This window comes from Schistocerca serialis, unplaced genomic scaffold (genome assembly GCF_023864345.2).
Source record: "Schistocerca serialis cubense isolate TAMUIC-IGC-003099 unplaced genomic scaffold, iqSchSeri2.2 HiC_scaffold_897, whole genome shotgun sequence".
NCBI lineage: Eukaryota > Metazoa > Arthropoda > Insecta > Orthoptera > Acrididae > Schistocerca > Schistocerca serialis.
The window spans coordinates 1,702,143-1,722,121 of record NW_026048515.1 but is presented as its reverse complement, the minus strand read 5'-3'; the positions used below and the strand labels follow the sequence as shown (position 1 = coordinate 1,722,121).

Genomic DNA, 19,979 nt, shown 5'->3' with positions numbered 1-19,979 from the left:
CAGTACAAGGGGATGCTGCAATGCTAGAAGCAGCCATAAATCATCTTTGTGAGACCGAAGGCTACAAACGTTCCATTGGAGGACAGTCATGAGGACAAAGAGATGTAGGTGTCACCTCGGTGGCTGCCGAGAGACAGCTGGTGGAGAGTCGCTACTACAGGGCACAGAAGCAGGAGGATCCTGCTCTATGGAGTCCACAGAAGCATTAGCGTGCTTGTGTGGTCGGTCAGTGGAGTCCAATGCTGAAAAACAGTTGGTGGTGCGAACAAGTGAGACAAAGGCCGGCTGGGTAGTATCTTTGAGTTGGTCAAGGAGATCGTTTGTCTTTAGCGGACTTCTTCGAGCCCTTCTGGTTAGAGGAAGACTTGAGTGTTGTTTGGCTGGAGGGACGGGCGAAGTCTTCTTGGGAGTACTCCTTCTGTCCTTTCCTGCCTGCCGGTTGTGTAGTGAGTAGCTTTGCCCCTTTAGGCGAGAGTTTGACAGTTTGTTGCACGCGGGACGGGGGAACAGCGATGCTACCTTGACACAGGGCGACTTCACAACTTCAGAGCCAAATTTGAGGCCGCATGTCTGTGTAGCCATGTCCTTCATGGAGTGAGGGCATAACAACAACTGAACTATAAGTGCCATACAGGAGAACACAGGGTTTGCGACTAGCCAGTAACTTGCAAGCTACCCGGTAAGGCACTTTTTCCTTTACCCAAATCTCTTGAACAGCCCGCTCATCTAGATACAAGAGACAATCTGTGAGGAGGCAGCGTGGCCACCATTGCAGTTAATACAGCGGGGAGAAGGAGACAGACAGTCGTCCTCGTATGCATCCCTGCTACAGGTTACGCATTTGGCTGGGTGTCGACAAGACGTTCTAGTGTGAGTGAACCGATGACACTGGTAGCAGTGCAATGGATTTGGAATGTACGGCCAGACTGTGATGATTTCGTAGCCTGGTTTAATCTTGGACGGCAGCACCACACTATCAAAGGTGAGGAAAAGAGTCCGGGTGGGCACCAAGGAAGAATTGACCTTTTTCATTACACGATAGATGGCAATGAAACCCTGATCCGTGAGGAAAGATTGTATTTCAGTCTCAGTTAGACTGTCAAGCAGCCAGGTGTAAACTACATGACGGGAAGAATTCAAAGTTATATGTGCCTCGACATGAACAGGGTAGCCATGTAGAAGCGAGGCAGCAAGTAGTTGTTGTGCTTGAGAATCAGAAGCTGTCTCCAAAAGCAAAGTGTCATTCTGTAAATGAGAGCAGGATTTCACAGGGCCAACAATGGCATCAACACCTTTCTGAATAATTAACGGACTGACCGTGGCGAAGGACTGACCGTCTTCAGTATGTGACACCACAAGGAACCGCGGTGCAGCAGGAAAGGTCTTCGAATCAGTAGCTTCATTATGTCTACATTTCGTCAACATCGATGGAAAGGATGAGTGACTCATCATGAAGAAATCCCCCATGATTGCCAGGTCTCTGATGGCGCGCTCCTTCCATCTGAGGGCCCCTTTCACAAGTGGGTGCACCTGCCTTAAGTGATTGTTCACACCTCGGGTCACAGCTCTTGAACACCTGACAAAGGGAAGGTTACAGCTCAGGCAATCACCCATCCCTGGGCTTGGCCTGTACCAGGGAGTACATGCAAACCCCACCTGTTGACCCGGGACTGGGAATTACGCATTACCCAGTCACCTTTTACGCGTCAGACACGTGGGTCGGTCTTCAGGAGCGAACAGAGAAGAAGAAGAAGAAGAAGAAGAAGGAGAAGGAGAAGAAGAGGATCCTCAAATGCCGAAGCGGAGGAACGAGAGGAGAAGGGAAACAAAGAAAGGAAAAGGGAGCCAAAAAGAAAGTTGAGACTATTTGCAGGTCAGCGACAGAGTGCAGAACATTCCTAGTAATACCCCAGACAAGTTCCCCAAGGGAGGGGAAAAAGAAAAGCGAGAGGATAGACATGCAGCATGGAAAAGAAAAAGTGCTGCGAAGGCTGGGACCCTGTGGTAGCCAAGCATGAACCTGTCAAAGAGTGACAAGCCCCCTGGGGAGGGGGGGGGGGGGGGTAAAGTAATGTGTTTTGTACATTTTAATTCATCAATGTTGTATGGGATAATATTTTGTGGTAATGTCTCACATAAGCAAAAATTATTCTTAATGCAGAAGAAAGTGATTTCATGAAAAAAGTTAAAACCATGTGCTGGTTGTGGGTCTGAACCCAGACCCTTGCCTTTAACAGGCAGTGCAATTACCATCATGCCATAGTATCACACATCTCATATAAATTCAAAAGTTACAACTTGTCATTAGCTGCTCCTATTTCTCTCCAAATCTGGATAGCTGTAATGATGTTCACATTGAAAAACACAGTAAGAGAGGCTACAGGGAACACAAAGATTAAAGACAGAAAATTATACAAAATGAATGCCATTTCTTCTATATAAAAGCAAAGCTTCAACAATTATAAAATTTCCTTGGATGCATGTCTATGGTTCTATTTTCACCTAGAATACTTAATCACAGGCCTTATCATTAATGTTGAAACTTTTTAGGATTTTGCACAAAGGAAATGTACAACACAAGTACAATGGGAAGACTGTTGCGACTCGACGATCTTTCAAAGTGCCGCCGCGCAGTTACGCACATCCTCTACATGCGGCACTGTCTGCCAGCCATGCAGCAGCCGCGCCACCAAAGCTGCCAGCCAGCCAGCGGCCGCTAGACTTGGACTCAGAGCTGATTTGACTGTTACAGTGTACACACGTCTTACTTTGTTTACTTGATCTGTGACTTACATGTATCGTGTCGTCCTAGAAATATATTTGTTCAACTAGACGTTATAACAATTGGCGACAAGGTAGTGAATTTTTCTTTTTCATCGTTGACCCACAGCTTTCCATGGCTACTTTAGAGCAACTATTGCAAGGTCTCATTGAGCAGCAAATGCTTCTCACATCTGCGATTCGTGATTTCGTCGCGGCATCCAACGCTCTCTCATCATCGTCTCTCCCTCCTTTTCCTCCTTACGACGGATGGAAGAATGGTCTGATTACGAAAAACGTCTTCTACAGCACTTCTCGGCATTTCATGCCGCGGACAACCAAACATGTAAGTCTCTGTTCCTTTCATGGATTTCACCTCAAATATATCGGTCGGTTGCTGTCGCAATTGGCTCCTTTGAAAGATCCTGTGTCTTTGTCCTTTGCTGAAATGTGCTCACTTCTGTCCGTATATTGTCAAAAGCAAACACATGTGGTAGCCTCTCGTGCTGCCTTCTATCGTTGTCAAAAACAACCGAATCAATCCTATCACGCCTGGGCTGCTGAACTTCCCGGCCTCAGTAAAAAGTGTCAATTTGTTACTGAAGTTCATAAAGAATCCTATGCCGATTCCATGGTATGGGATGCTATTAGCGGAGATCGGCGCCCAACGAAGAAGTTTGGCAACATGCCCTTCAGTTGTCAAATCTGAATCTAGATGAAGTCCTATCCATTGCTCAGTCTTTTGAAATTTCTCATGCCGCTGGAGTGCAAATAGAGGCATGGGGCGACGCCAGGGAAATACAACCTCTGTGCGATGTTGACGAAGCGTGTGGCATGTCCCCACCTGCCGACGTGACCACAGTACGCTCCCAAGCGCAGCCTCGGCCTAACCGTAAACAAACCTCTAAGAAACTGCAGCAAAACCCACGACAACTTCCTTCATGTCCGCGGTGTTTTACGAAACATTCACGAGAGGATTGTCCCCAACGTTTGGCCGTGTGTTACAAATGCAAAAAGAAGGGTCATGTGTCATCCGTTTGCAAATCTGACCGCATACCTGACGTTCATGAACATGATACTGATTCTGCTTCTGTGTTGTCTGTCAATGGTACTTCTTCCCTTTCAGGGAAGTTATTCCTCACAGTCCAAATTCTTGGTCGGGATGTTCCCATGCAGGTGGATACTGGTTCTGCTGCCACTATCATCAATTCTCAGACGTATCTTCAGTTGGGATCTCCAATCCTATCACGTGTCACTAGGCAATTCCGGACGTACAACAAACAGAAGATTTCTCTCTTGGAAAAATTTAATACTGAGGTATCTTACAAATCCGTCATTCGTAGTGTTCCCATATTTGTGGTCGACCATAGTAACGCGGAGTATCTTTTTGGTTTCGATGTCTTTCGCGTTTTTGGGTTCTCCATAGATGACTCTGTCAATATCGTCACTGATGCTATTCCTTATCCTCAATTGGATTCATTGTCGACGACATTTTTGTCCCTTTTTTCTCCTGGGTTAGGCCATGCAAACGACTTAGGAGCTCATATCACACTCAAAGCCACTGCTCGGCCTAAGTTTTTTTGGGCTCGGCCCATTCCTGTGGCCCTTTGTGATCAGGTCAAATGGGAGCTGGATCGTCTCACTGCTTCAGGGCTCTTGCTTCCTGTCACTTCCAGTGAGGGTCCTCTCCTGTCATTGTCGCTGTTAAGCCCAATGGTGATATTCATCTCTGTGGCAATTTCAAAGCCACTGTAAATGCTCAATACTTCATCGACACTTACCCTATGCCCCGACCTGAAGAACTGTTCACTAAACTTGCTGGAGGGCAGTATTTTTCTAAACTTGACCTGTCAGAAGCTTATCATCAACTTCCTCTCGACGGTGCTTCCCGGCAGTTCCTGGTCCTTAATACGCCTTTCAGCCTCTATCAATACCAACAATTGCCATTCGGGGTTGCCAGCGCCCCTGCTCTCTTTCAGCGATTCTTGGAACAATTATTGCTCCCTGTCCCTGGGTGTATAAATTACATGGACGACATTGTCGTCACTGGCTCCACCACTGAAGAACATCTTCAGAATCACCGCACACTTTTTCATGTCTTACAGACTGCCGGTCTTAAGTGTAATCTTCAGAAATCAAAATTTTTTCAGGCATCTATCACGTACTTGGGGTTTAAACTCTCTCGGGATGGTATTTGTCTGCTTCAGCAAACTGTCGCTGCAATCGATGCCCTTCCTCACTCTACATCTGTTAAGGAACTGCAGGCCTTTTTGGGGAAAATAGCACACTATCACAGGTTTTTACCATCTGCGGCTTCGGTGGCTCAGCTGTTGCATCGCCTGTTGCATGAAAACGTGCCCTTTCACTGGTCCGCATCATGCAATGCAGCTTTCCAGAAACTGAAGACTATGCTGAAACAGGCCCCGTGCCTGGCTAATTATCGACCTGGCCAACATCTTGTTCTTGCCACAGATGCCTCTCAATACGAGATTGGTGCAGTCCTTGCGCACCGTTTTTCTGACGGTTCCGAACAACCCATTGCTTATGCCTCCAAAACACTCACAGATGCCCAACGAAAATATTCTCAAATTGAAAAAGAAGCTTTGGCCATTATTTATGCTCTTCATAAGTTTGGTGTTTTTCTCTATGGATCCAAATTTCATCTTGTTATGGACCACAAACCACTTGTTTCCTTGTTTCATCCATCAATGTCGCTTCCCAACAAGGCTGCACACCGCCTCCAGTGTTGGGCTCTTTACTTGTCTCGTTTCAATTATGAGATTCATTTCTGGCCGACGACTCAACATGCAAATGCTGATGCACTGTCTCGCCTTCCCATGGGTCCTGATCTGGCATTCAATAGGGACGAACTTTTGTGTTTCCACCTGGATGTTGCCAAGCAGCGGGTTGTGGACAGGTTCCCCATCATCGGGGACCAGCTGGCAGCTGCTACAGGTTCTGATCCTACCCTCTCCCAAGTTTTACGCTGTATTCAGAAGGGTTGGCCATATCGTCCGTCCGCTAAGACTTCTGATCTGTTGCGGAACTACTACGCTTTGCGTTACCGCCTCACGGCTAGGGATGGTGTTATCCTCCTTTCCACCGACAATGCTTCACCGCGTGTTGTGGTACCTGCGCTTTACATGCTTTGGTCTTGCGCCTCATTCACCAAGGGCAATGGGGTGTCTCTCGCACAAAATCTCTGGCGCCCCGTCATGTGTACTGGCCCAGCATCGACTCTGAAATCGCACACATGGTCACTGCCTGCGGTTCTTGTGCTTCACAGGCCGCCGCCCCAAAGTCATCTTTGTCACCGTGGCCTTTGCCTGAGAAGCCCTGGGAGCGTATTGATGCTGACTTCACGGGACCTTTTTTAGGTACTTATTGGTTTCTCGTTATTGACACCTACTCTAACTTTCCTTTCATTGCCCGTTGCACATCGCCTACCACCGCGGCAACCACCAATGCTCTAGCTCGCATTTTCTCTTTGGAAAGCGTTCCCTCTACTCTTGTTACTGATAATGGTCTGCAATTTGCCTCTTCCGATTTTGTGGATTTTTGTGCCCGTCACAGAGTCATGCATGTCATGGCCCCTCCGTTCCATCTACAGTCAAACGGTGAGGCTGAACGAGTGGTCCGCACATTTAAGGCTCAGATGATGAAACTCCTGAATTCTTCTGCTGCTGATGATGCTCTTCTCCAATTTCTGGCTTCTTACCGTTTCACCCCCATGGGCAACCACAGCCCGGCTGAGCTCTTACATGGCCAAAAGCCCTGCACGCTACTTCATCTTCTGCGGCCTTCCACCTCATAGCTGCGGGTGCCTTCGCTTGGCCGGTTCACCGCCGGCAACCTTGTATGGGTATGGGGATATGACAGGCAGCCAAAATGGAGTCCTGGCCGCATCTTACGACACCGTGGCCAACGCCTGTATGAAATCCAGACGGACACAGGTGTTTCAGTGCATCATTCGGACCAGCTTTGGCCTCGTGTGCCATCAACGCCTGTTCCGAATGCCGCTACAGCACCTTCAGGTCTACCTGACGCTCGGGATCTTGGAATCTCTCATTACTCACAACGCAGCCCTCTCACCATCATCTCGGTGACAGCACAAGAACTGACGCCACCAGGAGACGTGCCCACGCAGGAACCAGATGACTGGAGACGTGCCCACGCAGGAACCAGATGACTATCATCTGTCGGAGCAACTCTACTCGCCTCCTTCTCCTACGGACACCGCCCATGTTTCCTGTTATAACAACCAGACTTGCTGCCACGGGCAGATTGGGGCACGGGGCCCCAGCAGATTCGACCCCCATGTCTCCTGTCATCTCGACCCGTTATCATCGGGGACACTTCCATCAGTACGGGAAGCCTCCTCTTCAAGCCTTTACGGCCAGTTAAACAACACCTATGGACGTTAGCAATCTACAGGTCATCTCTATCAAGACCAATGCAAAAAATTTAAATGGGGGAAAAGTGTTGTGACTCGCCGATCTTTCAAAGTGCCGCCGCACAGTTACGCGCGTCCTCTACATGCGGTGCTGTCTGCCAGCCATGCAGCAGCTGCGCCACCTATGCAGCCAGCCAGCCAGCCAGTGGCTGCTAGACTTGGACTCAGTGCTGATTTGACTGTTACAGTGTACACATGCCTCACTTTGTTTACTTGATCTGTGACTTACATGTATTGTGTCGTCCTATAAATATATTTGTTCAACTAGACATTATAACAAAGACATGTACTATTTGTCCCTAGTTCTAGAAAGGCAGATGTCAGTAGAACTTTGTCAACCTCAGGCCAGCTGCTGCCAACACTGGCGATTTAACAGTACGGTACCCATGCGTTCCACGGCTGTTAAATAGGAAAATCCAGGATAAAGTGTAACAATTATGAGTAGCAACAATACTGTTACAGCAGTTACAGTGATTGTCGTGCCACGCCATGCCAAATCAATAAGTACATGTATGGTGTCAGCACTTCAACATGAAAGTGCAACTTGTTCCCCCACTTGGGTGCCCATGTGCTGGGAATCTATGTGCAGAGCTTGCTTCCTCTGCTCCCAGCAAACCCCTGAGAATGTGTTCAGGATTTTAAACAAACTATACATTAATTATCTGAAAACAGCACACAGCACATATTATTTATGCAGGCTTGACATTGGCTACATCTAATCGAAATGTCACTCAATACACAATCAACAACGTAAGACTAAAACATAAAACAGTAAATTCTGTCTTCTGAAACAGTAAATTCTGTCTTCTGAAACTGCTTCATTGAAGAGATAGTATGACATCTTTTAATCATCTCACAAATGATGATGTGACAGATAAGAGAACATGGAACATAAAATCAGCTTTACAATCACTTAATAGAGGGAAGGCCACTGGTCCTAACGAGGTATATGTTTGATTCTATATAGATTATGTCAGAGAACTTGATCCCCTTCTACTAGCAGTTTATCACAGGTCATAAGAACAGTAAAGGATTTTGAAGCATTGTAAAACAATGGCAGTTATTTCTCTTTTCAAGAAGGGTTTTCAGACAGACGTACATAACTGTGGGGCTTTGTTGTTAAAACACTGACCTTTTGACAAATAACGGAACTTGCTTTACATGTATGTAATATGGTTTTTATGAGACCATAAATCTCATCTCCTTTGTTAAAATCAACATGAAATTTGCAAGCAGTTAATCATGTGAAACTCAGTTTGCTCTGCTTGTTAATGAGATCCTTAAAGCAGTAGATAATGGTACACAGGTTGACACCATGTTCCTTGACTTCCAGAAGGCATTCAGTACCGCTTCTCACCATTTTCTAATGACCAAAATATGAATTTATGAAACATCAAACCACTGGAGTACTGAACATGTCAAAGCAGAGTGAAGTGTCATATGATTATTACTATTCACAACTTATATAAGTTATTTGGTAGAAAGCATCGGCAGTTCTAAGGTGGTTCGCAGATGATGATGATGGGTATATGGAAGCTGCAGACCCATCAGACTGTAGGAAAATGCAAAGAACCCAAAAGAATACAGATGCTCCATGCAAGGACTGGCAGTTGCCTCTCAGCACAAGGAAATTTAATTAACTCCATGCAAAAAGGGAAAAACACACTGTCTACTGATTACACCATTGATCACTAAAGGTTCAGTAGAAGAAAACTAAGTACATGTAATTTATACACGAAGGAGACGTTACAAAATCCTCAGTGTGAGAGTATCATATATACAGAACAGTCATGTGACATACTGCTTCCTCCCAAACATAGTTCATGGAATGACAATAAGAGTAAAATCAAAGAAATTTGTGGTCAAACAGAGGGTCACTGATAGTCATCCACTCCACACAATAGTCACAGAGAGAACAGGAGGAGAGAAGGGGGTGAGAGAATAGCCTACCTTTTTACTTTGCCATCTACCTGTTTCAAAATGTTGTAATTGGAAGGAAGGAAGATCAAGGGTTTAATGTTCCATTGACAACAATGTCATTAGCAACAGTCACAATCTAAGATTGTGGACGGAAATAAGCTGTGTGCTTTTCAAAGAAACTGACCTGGTATTCAGGGAAACCATGGAAAACTTAAGTCTGCATGGTCAGATAGGGGTTTGAAGTGCTCTCCTCCTGAATGGGAGTCCAGTAACTTACCACTGCACCACCTTGCTCAGTAAGCCTATGATTGTTCATATTCATTTAGATGTTCCTATCTAAATTGTATGATTGTTCATTTTGATGGTACATTCAGTCCATTTTTCAGGACTTCTTACGCTGAAAAAATAGTGTAACTGAACTTGGCCACAAAGCTGAAAGATTATTCTAAAGGCATTACAAAAAATAACACCCGTGAAACAAATCAACTAAGTATGCTATAAGATACTACTGCTGAAGACATCACAAACTGATAGACAGATATAGATTCAAATATTTTGTAGTAATGGCATGCTAGAAACAAATTTCCAAGAAATGGCTAAAGGAACTGTATTTGTGCAGACAGTATTATGAATACATTTTGCAAATTTCACATTAAAAATTTTATATGCCTAATCATAAGCAGAAATAAATAAGTATGAATGTATCATACCAAGATCCACAGAGAAGCCAAGCCAGATCCGGAAGGGTCTTGGTACTATGATTGTAGTTGAGTTAAAGTTGACATAATATACCATAAGAAGAGGTAGTGATGCCACTGTGGGCAGCAGAAGTTTGTGACGCCATCGTAGGTCCAGCACATCATCAGCAAAACCCAACAACAACATGCAGCAAATTGACAACAGTGCAGCCACCAACTCCACCAACTGGTAAAACAGACCACAATGAAAAATTATTTTAAATGAATGAGTTAAATGATGATGTGTAATACAGAATACACTATTAGTCAATAGAGACTAACAGATCACACCATGCATTTTATAGTTTATCAAGTAATAAATAGAAAACACTAGAGGGAGCACTTTTCCCTAATTTATGGATGCACTCCTTCTCAATTCCAGATCCATGAGGCACAGATGTTACATTTTCAGCAGAACTAGCTGGCATTTCATAAATATGCATGGTGAGTCAAGATGATTCTATTGACCTTTCAAAATACATCCAAAATTTTGGATTTTATGATTATCTCAAGTTTAGGGGGTATTAGTTAATCAGAGAGTGAAAAAAATCACTATACTCCATTAATTACTTATAGATTTTCAGTTACACAAATTCTCTTCTCATGACTGCAGAAATTGATCTCTCTTTAACTGTTTGTTTTTAATATTTTTTACATAATATCAGCTTTAATTGCTTACTGTCTGTCTCAATGGTAACAGATAACAAGCAGAATGAAATTTTCACTTTGCAGGTTAATGAATATTGAATTTCATTTTCTGACGACTTAAAAATGCAGGAGGAAGACACAAACCACAGTTTAATCCATGGCCTAGTACATAGTTTCAACTTATTTGGTTTGTAACTTATCCTGTTTGGCTTCTGGTGATGTAAGACAAACCTCAACATGGCCAACCCAACTGGACAGTGGTGTCTTTTTCAAAGTACAGAATATAAAAATTCGTACATTACAGATGATAACATAGGACTCCAGTTTGAATCCATGTAATAATTACACTTGAGACAGTCCATCACAGCATGAGACAAGGATATCTACATCACTTGCCTACATTTGTGCACAAAAATTGAATAGTCAACCCAGCTCAATGCTCAGGAATATACAGACTGCTGAGGCAAAACATAACCACCTCCTTAATGGCATTGTGACAGGGACAGCTGTCCTGATGGCAGACATCATAAATGGGAAAGACATCAAGCATGAAAGGATAACAAGTGGTACACAGTAAATATTCAGTTGAGAGGCAATATTTAAACAGTTCTGTGAAAAATCCGATTCAGCTGTTGCAACAATTTACTGAACAGAACCATATCAAATAGCAATACCACATGAAAATAAGTAATACCTCATCCGGCTGGACCTCTGTCACTTCATTTATTGATAAGATGTGCTTTGCAGCCAGGAGCCCATGACATTCATTTCAGTAGGACTCAAGTGTTGGGAGCCACAAGTGGAAAGGCTATACAGAGGGCCCATAGAGATTGTAAAACACTCTAGGAATTTCAGTAGGAAGGAGGAGGGTATGAAACTGAATGACATCTGGATTCCAGTGCTGAAGATGATGTGTACCAGTCTTCCACCACGGGGTAATAGCAACAGCAGACAACAGCAGTCAACAACAGCCAATTGCACTCGGGTATTCAAAACGTGACATCACGCCACAGTATGGCAGCAAGTGGAAGTGGAATTTTGCTGCAGTCAGCAGTGAGCTAGGGTGTGAATCGGACATTCAAAGAATCTACAATCCCCCTTGAAAATGTCCTCTGCAGATGGGGATGAAACTTTGGGTTTTAATGTTAAATACATTCGCCCACAGTGTAACAGGCCAGAACTTATTAGTAACTGTATCATTCCTGGACATGAAAGTTTACGTTCTACAATAATACTTACATATTTGAATCTATTGAAGAAGAACTGACACAATGGCTTATGATGAAGCAACTAAAAGACTTTTCATATTACCAAATGTAAACCTACTCAAGTCTTGCTTTTCTACATATAGACACAAAGTTTGTGTCACTAACAAGGTTTGATAGAAATAAACACGAAAAATGATCCTATTACAGTTTTGTGGTATCACTTCAAGATCATACCTTTGACTGTGTACAGATTGGCAACTTGCTTTAACTTTTCTGGAATACAAAGTTCTGCGTTTCCCAAAACACAAAAGTGTAGCCTCCTGTGGCAACAGTCACAATGGAAATCCACTCATACAAAAAAAGTTTAACAATGTGGGTACATGAAATGAAATGATCACATATGTTCAGTTGTAGGTAAAGCAGGTGGCAACCTTCTGATTTCTGGTAAGATACTAGGAAAATGCAATCAGTCTACATACAAGATTGTTTACAAGACACTTGCATGACACTTCGAAAATACTACTCAATGTGTCGTGCCTATACCAAATAAGACTTACTGGGGAAATTGAATGTATATAATGAATTGCAGCATGATACTTAACAAGTTTAACTCACAGGAAAGTTTCATGGAACTGAAACTTCCTGGCAGATTAAAACTGTATGCCAGACCATGACTCGAACTCAGGACCTTTGCCTTTCACAGGTAGCTCTACCATCTCAGCTACCCGAGCATGACTCACAACCTGTCCTCACAGTTTTATTCTACCAGGAAGTTTCATATCAGTGCTCACTCCACTGCACAGTGAAAATTTCATTCTGGAAACATCCCCCAGGCAGTGGCAAGCCATGTCCTCACAGTATCCTTTCTTCCAGGAGTGCTAGTTCTGCAAGTTTCACAGGAGAGCTTCTGTGAAGTTTGGAAGATAGGAAACAAGGTACTGGCGGAAGTAGAGCTGTGAGGATGGGTCGTGAGTCGAGCATGGGTAGCTAAGATGGTACAGCAGTTGCCTACGAAAGGCAAAGGTCCCGAGTTTGAGTCTCGGTCTAACACACAGTTTTAATCTACCAGGAAGTTTCATATTAGTGCACACTCCGCTGCAGAGTGAAAATTTCTTTCTAGAAACATTCCCCAGGTTGTGGCGAGGCCATGTCTCCGCAGTATCCTTTCTTCCAGGATGTGCTTCAGAACTGAGGTATAATCTCCTCAATACATATAAACATTTAGAGCGAAGAGAAGCAGCTGTATGCATATCAAGAGTCAGATGGGAAACCAGTAATAAGCAAAAGAGTAGAAGGAGGAAGAGAGATATAGAGAATCTTCCAGCATAAAAAGTCACCTTCATTCTCCAATGGCCTTGTCAAAGAGGGTGGAGGAGCAGACAGAGGTTCAGGGCACTCTCTTCTCCTTAGGGTGGGCAGCTACCCCTAAAGGCAGAAGAATCGGTAATGATCAACAGCGTGAAGATGCGGAAGGCAATGGAAACCACTGCATTAAAGACACATAGCGTGTATCAACAAGATATGTGGCCTGAGTTGAAAAAGTGTCATGATGGCCTCTCCACTGCAAAATATTTCGGAATAGTCCCCCAATTCAGATCTCAGGGAGGGGACTGCCAAGGGAGAGGTGACCATGAGAAAAAGATTGAATAATCAATGGAAGGATAATGTTCTACAAATTGGGGCATGGAATGTAAGAAGCTTGAATGTAATAGGAAAGCTAGAAAATATGAAAAAGGGAATATAAAGACTCAATCAAGATATAGTAGGGATCAGTGAATTGAGTGGAAAGAAGACAAGGATTTCCTGTTGGATGAGCATAGGGTAATATCAACAGCAGCAGAAAATGGTATAATGGGAGTAGGATTCATTCTGAATAGGAAGGTATGGCAGAGAGTGCGTTACTGTGAATAGTTCAGAGATAGGGTTGCTCTGATGAGAAATGATGATGATGATTTAGTTGAGGGGGCACTCAACATCATTTTCATCAGCACCATGACGAAAAGTCCACATGAAATCTCACGGGTGGGGATGAAGTCTATCCCCACATGCGGTGCAGTTTATAACTTACTTAAGTCTGCCGCCCATTCCTACCAGTTTAGAGATGAGGCCTGACAGTTCACAAAATTTCAGCACTCTGTTAACGCTGGTATCGGTATCTTGGAGCATGGTGGGCAGATCTCCCGTGAGACCGAGGGCTGCCCTAACAGGACACATGTAGCCACAATATGCTGAACTGAAAGCGGCAAGCCACAAACTTCACAGAATGGTGGATCCTCACGTTGGAGGAGGAAGCCATGTGTTGAAAGGACTATGCCTGGTGTACAGTTTGATAAGCAAAACCTCCTTCCAGCAGTGAGGCTGACACGAAGTTCACCAAGCCTTTGTGGTCAATTTCAGTGACCGCAGTTTGTTGTCCGACACCTGCAACATTCAGTCTCCCGCTGACGCATGATGCATCTGTCAGAAAATGAGATAATGGCGTGCAACAGGATGGGACATTGATGTACAGCACCATCCCAACATGCTTCCTTGGCAGCTTTGTCAGCTATGTCGTTACGCTGTATCCCAACGTGGCCAAGTACACAGCAAAAGATCGCCACCTTGCCACGGCGTAGGAGCCGCTGTAAAGAGTCATGGATGAGCTGAATCAGTGGATCTACTGGATACATTTGGTGAATTGTTTGCAGTGATGTCTGTGAACCGCCTCCAGTGCCATCAGAATGCCATATAACTCCGCATCATAATTTGTAAATTGTTCTGGAAGACACACTTTAAATACCTCATCAGGGAGAACCACAGAACAACCGAGAGCACTTTCCTACTGTGATCCATTTGTATAAAGAACAATAAAACTATAGTACACACTTAAAATAGACGAAAACAAAGTTGTGAAAACCACATCTGGAGTACAACTTTTCATGTACTGTGTCAAGCTTAAAATCACTTTGGGCCTCTGAAGACACCAAGGCAGCAGTGCATTCCATCCCTGGGTGTGTATTTTCATGCTCGAGAGATTCAGATCCTTGAGACAGTTCGCAGCATGTATACCAAATGGCTGGGTCGCTTGGGGCCGATTCCTGAACAGTCGTTCGAAGGTGGGTTGGATCACTGAACTAAATGCTAATGACTGAGGGGACGATGAGATTTTCAGCGTCTGTCGAGCCAAAATGATACGTCACTGAATCCAGAGCCATGGTTCACCAGCCTCTGGACACACACTCTGAACTGGGCTGGTCCAAAAGGCTGCAGTCAATACCCGAATGCCCTAATGGTGGACAGCATCTAACATCCGGAGATGGGAAGGACGGGCCGATCCGTAGACCACACGGCCATAGTCTAGGCGTGATCGAACAAATGCCCTATAAAACTGCAGGAGCCGGGATGAAGCCCTTTGTTCATAGGTCTTTCATGTGTGGGAGCTATGTTAATTTCGAGTCAAATAATGAACCCAAAAAGCGCACAGTGTCTTGAAAATGTAAAATACGGTCCCCCATAGTAAGCTCGGATTGGTTAAAACTCCGATTAAAATTGACACACATAGTCTACTCAGGTGAGAAGCAAGGGCCCAGGTTTCCAGCCTCTTAATGGTCAGCTGTAGCTGCCTCATTGTCATCATAAGATCAGAGGAACAGTAGAAGATTGCAAAGTCATCCACAAACAAAGAGCATTTGACAGGGCTCCTGACTGTGGAGAAAATGCCATTTATAGCGATGGCAAACAATGTGACACTGAGAACACTGCCCTGAGGCACACCATTCTCCTGAACAAAGCAATCAGACGTGGCATCGCCAATGAGATAACAAAAACTCTGGTCCTCGAGAAAGGATTGGATCAGAAGCAGCAGGCGTCCACGTAGTTCTCATCCATGAAGTTGGTGAAGGATGTTGTACCTCCAAGTAGTGCCATATGCTTTTTCGAGGTCAAAAAACACACAAACTAAATGGTTTCGGCGTGAGAAGGACTTCTGACTTCTGTATCACCGTCTCCAGTAGAATTAAGTTGTCAAGAGTGGGGCAGTAGCACCTGAAACTGCACTGGGAGCAGCTCAGGTGACCTCAGGACTCGAGCAGCCAGATGAGGCAGTGGTTGACCATGCATTCAAGAGTCTTACCCATACAACTGGTAAGGGCGACACTTCGATAACTGTTAGGGATGCTACGGTCCTTGCCTGGTTTCCAGAATGGGATTAATATTGCCTCCTTCCGTGTCATCACACCAGATCTGACTGAAACAAGAGAGGAGGTGACCTTTCGCTTCAGGGCACAGATGATGAAGCATGGCATAATGGATCTCATCAGGTCCTGGAGCAGACTCTCTGGATGCAGATAAATCTGATTCCAGTTCCCACTTGGAGAATGGAAGGTTGTAGACTTCCTCATTATGCAAGAAGAAATTGAGCTTCCTCATCTCTGCAGTCTGACGGAATACCTGAACAGCAGGAGCTTGTCTAGATGACTTAGTAATAGTAAAGAAGTGTTAGCTAAAACGTGAGCCATGTCTTCTGGCGTGTCCACCAAGACCCCATTATTTGATTAGGCCATAAGGGGATGTGGACTACCCTTGCTTGAAATCCATCCTATTGATCCCCAAACGTGCGCAGCGGAAGTGGACTGATTAATGGAAGTTGTGAATTCCCTCCAGGAAGTCCTCTTCCATTCTTTGATCACTCACCTTGCATGTGTTCTCACAGACCTGAAGGCATGAATATTGTCTGTAGTTGGACACTGTTTGAAGTTCCGCAGAGCTGTTCGTCTGGCCTTGATTGCCAATCGACAGTAGTCATTCCACCAAGGTACAGGCCATCGTCTGAGGTGGTTACTAGACCTGGGGAAGGACTCTGCGGCAGCCCTTTGGATCCTATGAGTGATATGGGCCACTGCCTACTGTGCCTAATCCTGTCAGTCAAAAATAGCCTGTCTACTGTATTGTAACCAATTGCCCTTTGTATCAGCCACCTGCATGGTCTCCTGCTGGCCACCATCCTAGGCGGCAGTCGAATCCACACTGGGAAGTGGTCACTAGAATGTAAATCTGAAGCCACTTCCCACTGAACTGAGTCTGTAATAGCTGGGGAACAGAAACCAAGATCAGTAGCTGAAAATGACCCTGTAGCGGTTAAAAGTGAGTCATCTCACCCGCATTCAGAAGGCAGATATTCTCAGAATGGACAAGTCGCTCAATCACCCAGAGCAAGTAGTAGCCGAGCCCCACAGCACATTGTGGGCACTGAAGCCCCCACAAGGATGAACGGGTGTGGGAGTGCCTGGAAGAGGTCTGCCAGTGCGTCTGCATCCAAAGTGTCATTGGGAGGAGGGGGGGGCGGGGGGCAGAACACAATGCGATAGTAAAGGGTGCCAGAACTTTCACAGCAATTGCTTGCATGGTCGTGGTAAGAGGAACGGGAGAGGAGTGGCATCTGTCATCAAGGAAAATAGCCACTCCACCTTTAGCCCTGTCTCCAGTAGTATCGTCCTTCCTGTATATGTGGTAGCCCCGTAATGCAGGGTGTGTCTGTGACTTTAATATGCTTCTCTTGTAAGCAGATGATGAAAGGTTTATCCTGGACCAGTAGCTGCAATTCTTCTAAATGTGAGGGATATCCATTCAAATTCCACTGCAACACAGAAGACCCTATGGAAGCCATTGGTTAGCGCTAGTGGTTCTTTTCTTTCTCCCTCGGAGGTGGTGACTGACCGGGCAGGTCAGGGGGAATGTTAGCCAGTTCCATGCTCTCTGGTTCCTCTGACTGGAGGTCCATATCCTCAAGAGCATAGTCGCCATTAGAAAGTGAGAAAGTTCATCAATCCAAAGGTTTACCTACCACTTTCTTGGACTTAGAACTACTTTTTGAAGCACATTTTTCTTTACTGGCAGGAGGAGGCGGCTGCCTGGGTTGCGGGGATGGCTTAGTTGGCTTCTGATGTTGGGCCGTGGTATGTGGCTTAAGTGGTAAGCCTACTGCTGACAGCTTCCGAACGACATCAGTTGTAAGTGGAACAGTTCCCCCACAGGTACATCAACAAGTGCAAGTGCTAGTGCTGGAATCTGTAGTCTGAGTTTGTGTGGACGCATCACACTTAGATATTGGTGTGTTAAGGGCTGATGCAAACGAAGTAGCAAAAACCGGTAGTTGCAAGGCTTTGTAAGCCTTTTTAGATTCACCATAGTGTATGCATCTCTTTACTTTCAACTCTTGAATTTTCTTTTCCTTGTTGTAAACCCCACACTTTCTGCTCCACACTGGATGATCCCCAGAGCAGTTTACACATTTCGGAGGAAGTGTACAAGAAGTCCATGACTCATGAGCAGAGCCTCCACAATTACCACACATAGCCTTCCTGTTACATCTCATAGTGGCATGGTCAAATGTTTGACATTTACAGCATCGCATGGGGTTAGGAACAAACAGGTGAACCTTAAGAGGGATATAGCCTGCAAGGATATGTTCCGGTAATTCAGGAGTACTAAGTGTTAGAATAAATGTTGCCGATATTTACAATTTGCCATTGACCCTCCTCATATAATTCTGCACCTCAGTGATGCCTACATTCTTCATTCTACACGTAACTCCATGGGGTCCACCTCCATTATATCGGAGCAGGTAACCACGCCGTTGCTATAGTTAAGGGTGTTATGCAATTCAGCCTCGCCTGGGTAGTCACCTAAGGTCTTAAATCCCAGCAACTCAGATATTTAGTTGGAATTAGCAGTTTCAACTAAAAGTGTTCCATTACGAAGTTGTTTGACACTTTTCAGAGACCCAGCAATATAGAATGAGGATATCTTCACAAAGCTTTCCCCATTGCACCTGATTACAATGACAGTGTTATGGTACACTAATGCCCTGTTACTATCACTCTGAGGCTTCTTTTTGGGAGGACTGACCAACCGAGCTCTCTTTGAGGAATGGGTGTAGGTGCTGCCTGACGGTACACCTGTCCCATCATGAGTAGTAGTTTCAAGAGACAGTTCCATAAGGATCCCACGAGATGCTAGGGAAACAACCGTCGACCCAGGCAGAGCCCTGCATGCCTGAGCCAGCCTGATACAACTGGTGGAAGGGGTGGGGGGGGGGGGGGGCGGCGGCAGGTGCCCCACAGGTTGCCCGCTAAAGGCTGTTTTCCCTCAACAGCCATTCACCTCCACAGCATGTAGCACACCTTGAGGTTGAGGTTTTTCTATTAGAGGTGTGTACCGACCTCGCGGTCCAGGCGGTGAAGTCACGGCCCCTGTTCTCTGAAACACACAACATTCCACAGCTGCGCCGCAAGGTGGTTGTTGAAGTATGACCAGAGCTTATGGTGACAAAGGACTGGTGGTGCTTAACAGTCACCAGCTCACGAACCCCAGGGTCGTCAAGCCCGTACTCAGCAAATGAATGATGAGCCCCTGAGGGGCTGATGAGAACTGACAACAAACCAACACTGACAACGATAGTTCAGGTACTGTAGTGTCCCCAGAATTTTATGAAAGTCTGGAGTCACTTGTGTTCCAGCCGCTTCGAACACATGTTATTTTGTAGTGGGTTGTAGCATAAACAGATACACACTGCTGCAGAACGTTATCTGTGCAGGCTAACCAAGAAAGAGCAGCAAAACCAGGCCAACAAGTGACGTGCTCGGTTGCAGCAAAGAGAAAAGAAAAACTTCCGGCCCAGAATTCTGTGGACGAATTTCATGCACAAAAAACATTGGTGATTGTTGTGTGTTATGGAGAGACAACGGAAAAAAAAAATGATTATTATTAATAGTGACTTGGTCTCGAGCAGACAGACATGTATATTAGTACTGTATCATTGAGAACAAAATGTTATTTAATTTGGTTCAATTCAGTCATGTGCGAATGCCCTAAGAAAGTGTGGGCTTACTGTTTAATGTGGCAGTGAAATGGTGTATTGAATTTTGAATATAGAATATGTTAACAGCAACTGAATTTTGAGAGAGTCTTTATTTGGACTAGTAGATGAATTTTCGCATTCTCCAAAATATAGAATCTCTGGAGAAGAGTTTGGTGCAAGCAGAAGACGCTGGAGCTGTGGGGAAGCTGAGCCTGTATCCGGCATTCAAGTAAGTTCACACAGATAGTCCAAGGAGCGCAGCTCTAAGTTTTAGAGAAGATACAACGGGGAACCGCAGTACACATGCTTACGTTGCAAGCTGAAGATGAAGAGAGAGGAAGTATCTGAGGATATTGAAAAGGTAATACAGTATGTAAAAGGAGAGGAAAATTCAATAGTCATAGGGGATTGGAGTG

General features: G+C 44.9%; 1 protein-coding gene across 1 annotated transcript in view; it reads right to left on the bottom strand.

Moving 5' to 3' along the window:
• Nucleotides 1–19,979, bottom strand: part of LOC126452533 (UDP-N-acetylglucosamine--dolichyl-phosphate N-acetylglucosaminephosphotransferase-like) — a 136,903-nt gene that overhangs the window by 107,122 nt on the left and 9,802 nt on the right. Inside the window, exon 3 of the mRNA XM_050091094.1 lies at nt 9,844–10,057. Within this exon, the coding sequence (XP_049947051.1) occupies nt 9,844–10,057 (214 nt within the window). The remainder of the gene's footprint in view (nt 1–9,843; nt 10,058–19,979) is intronic.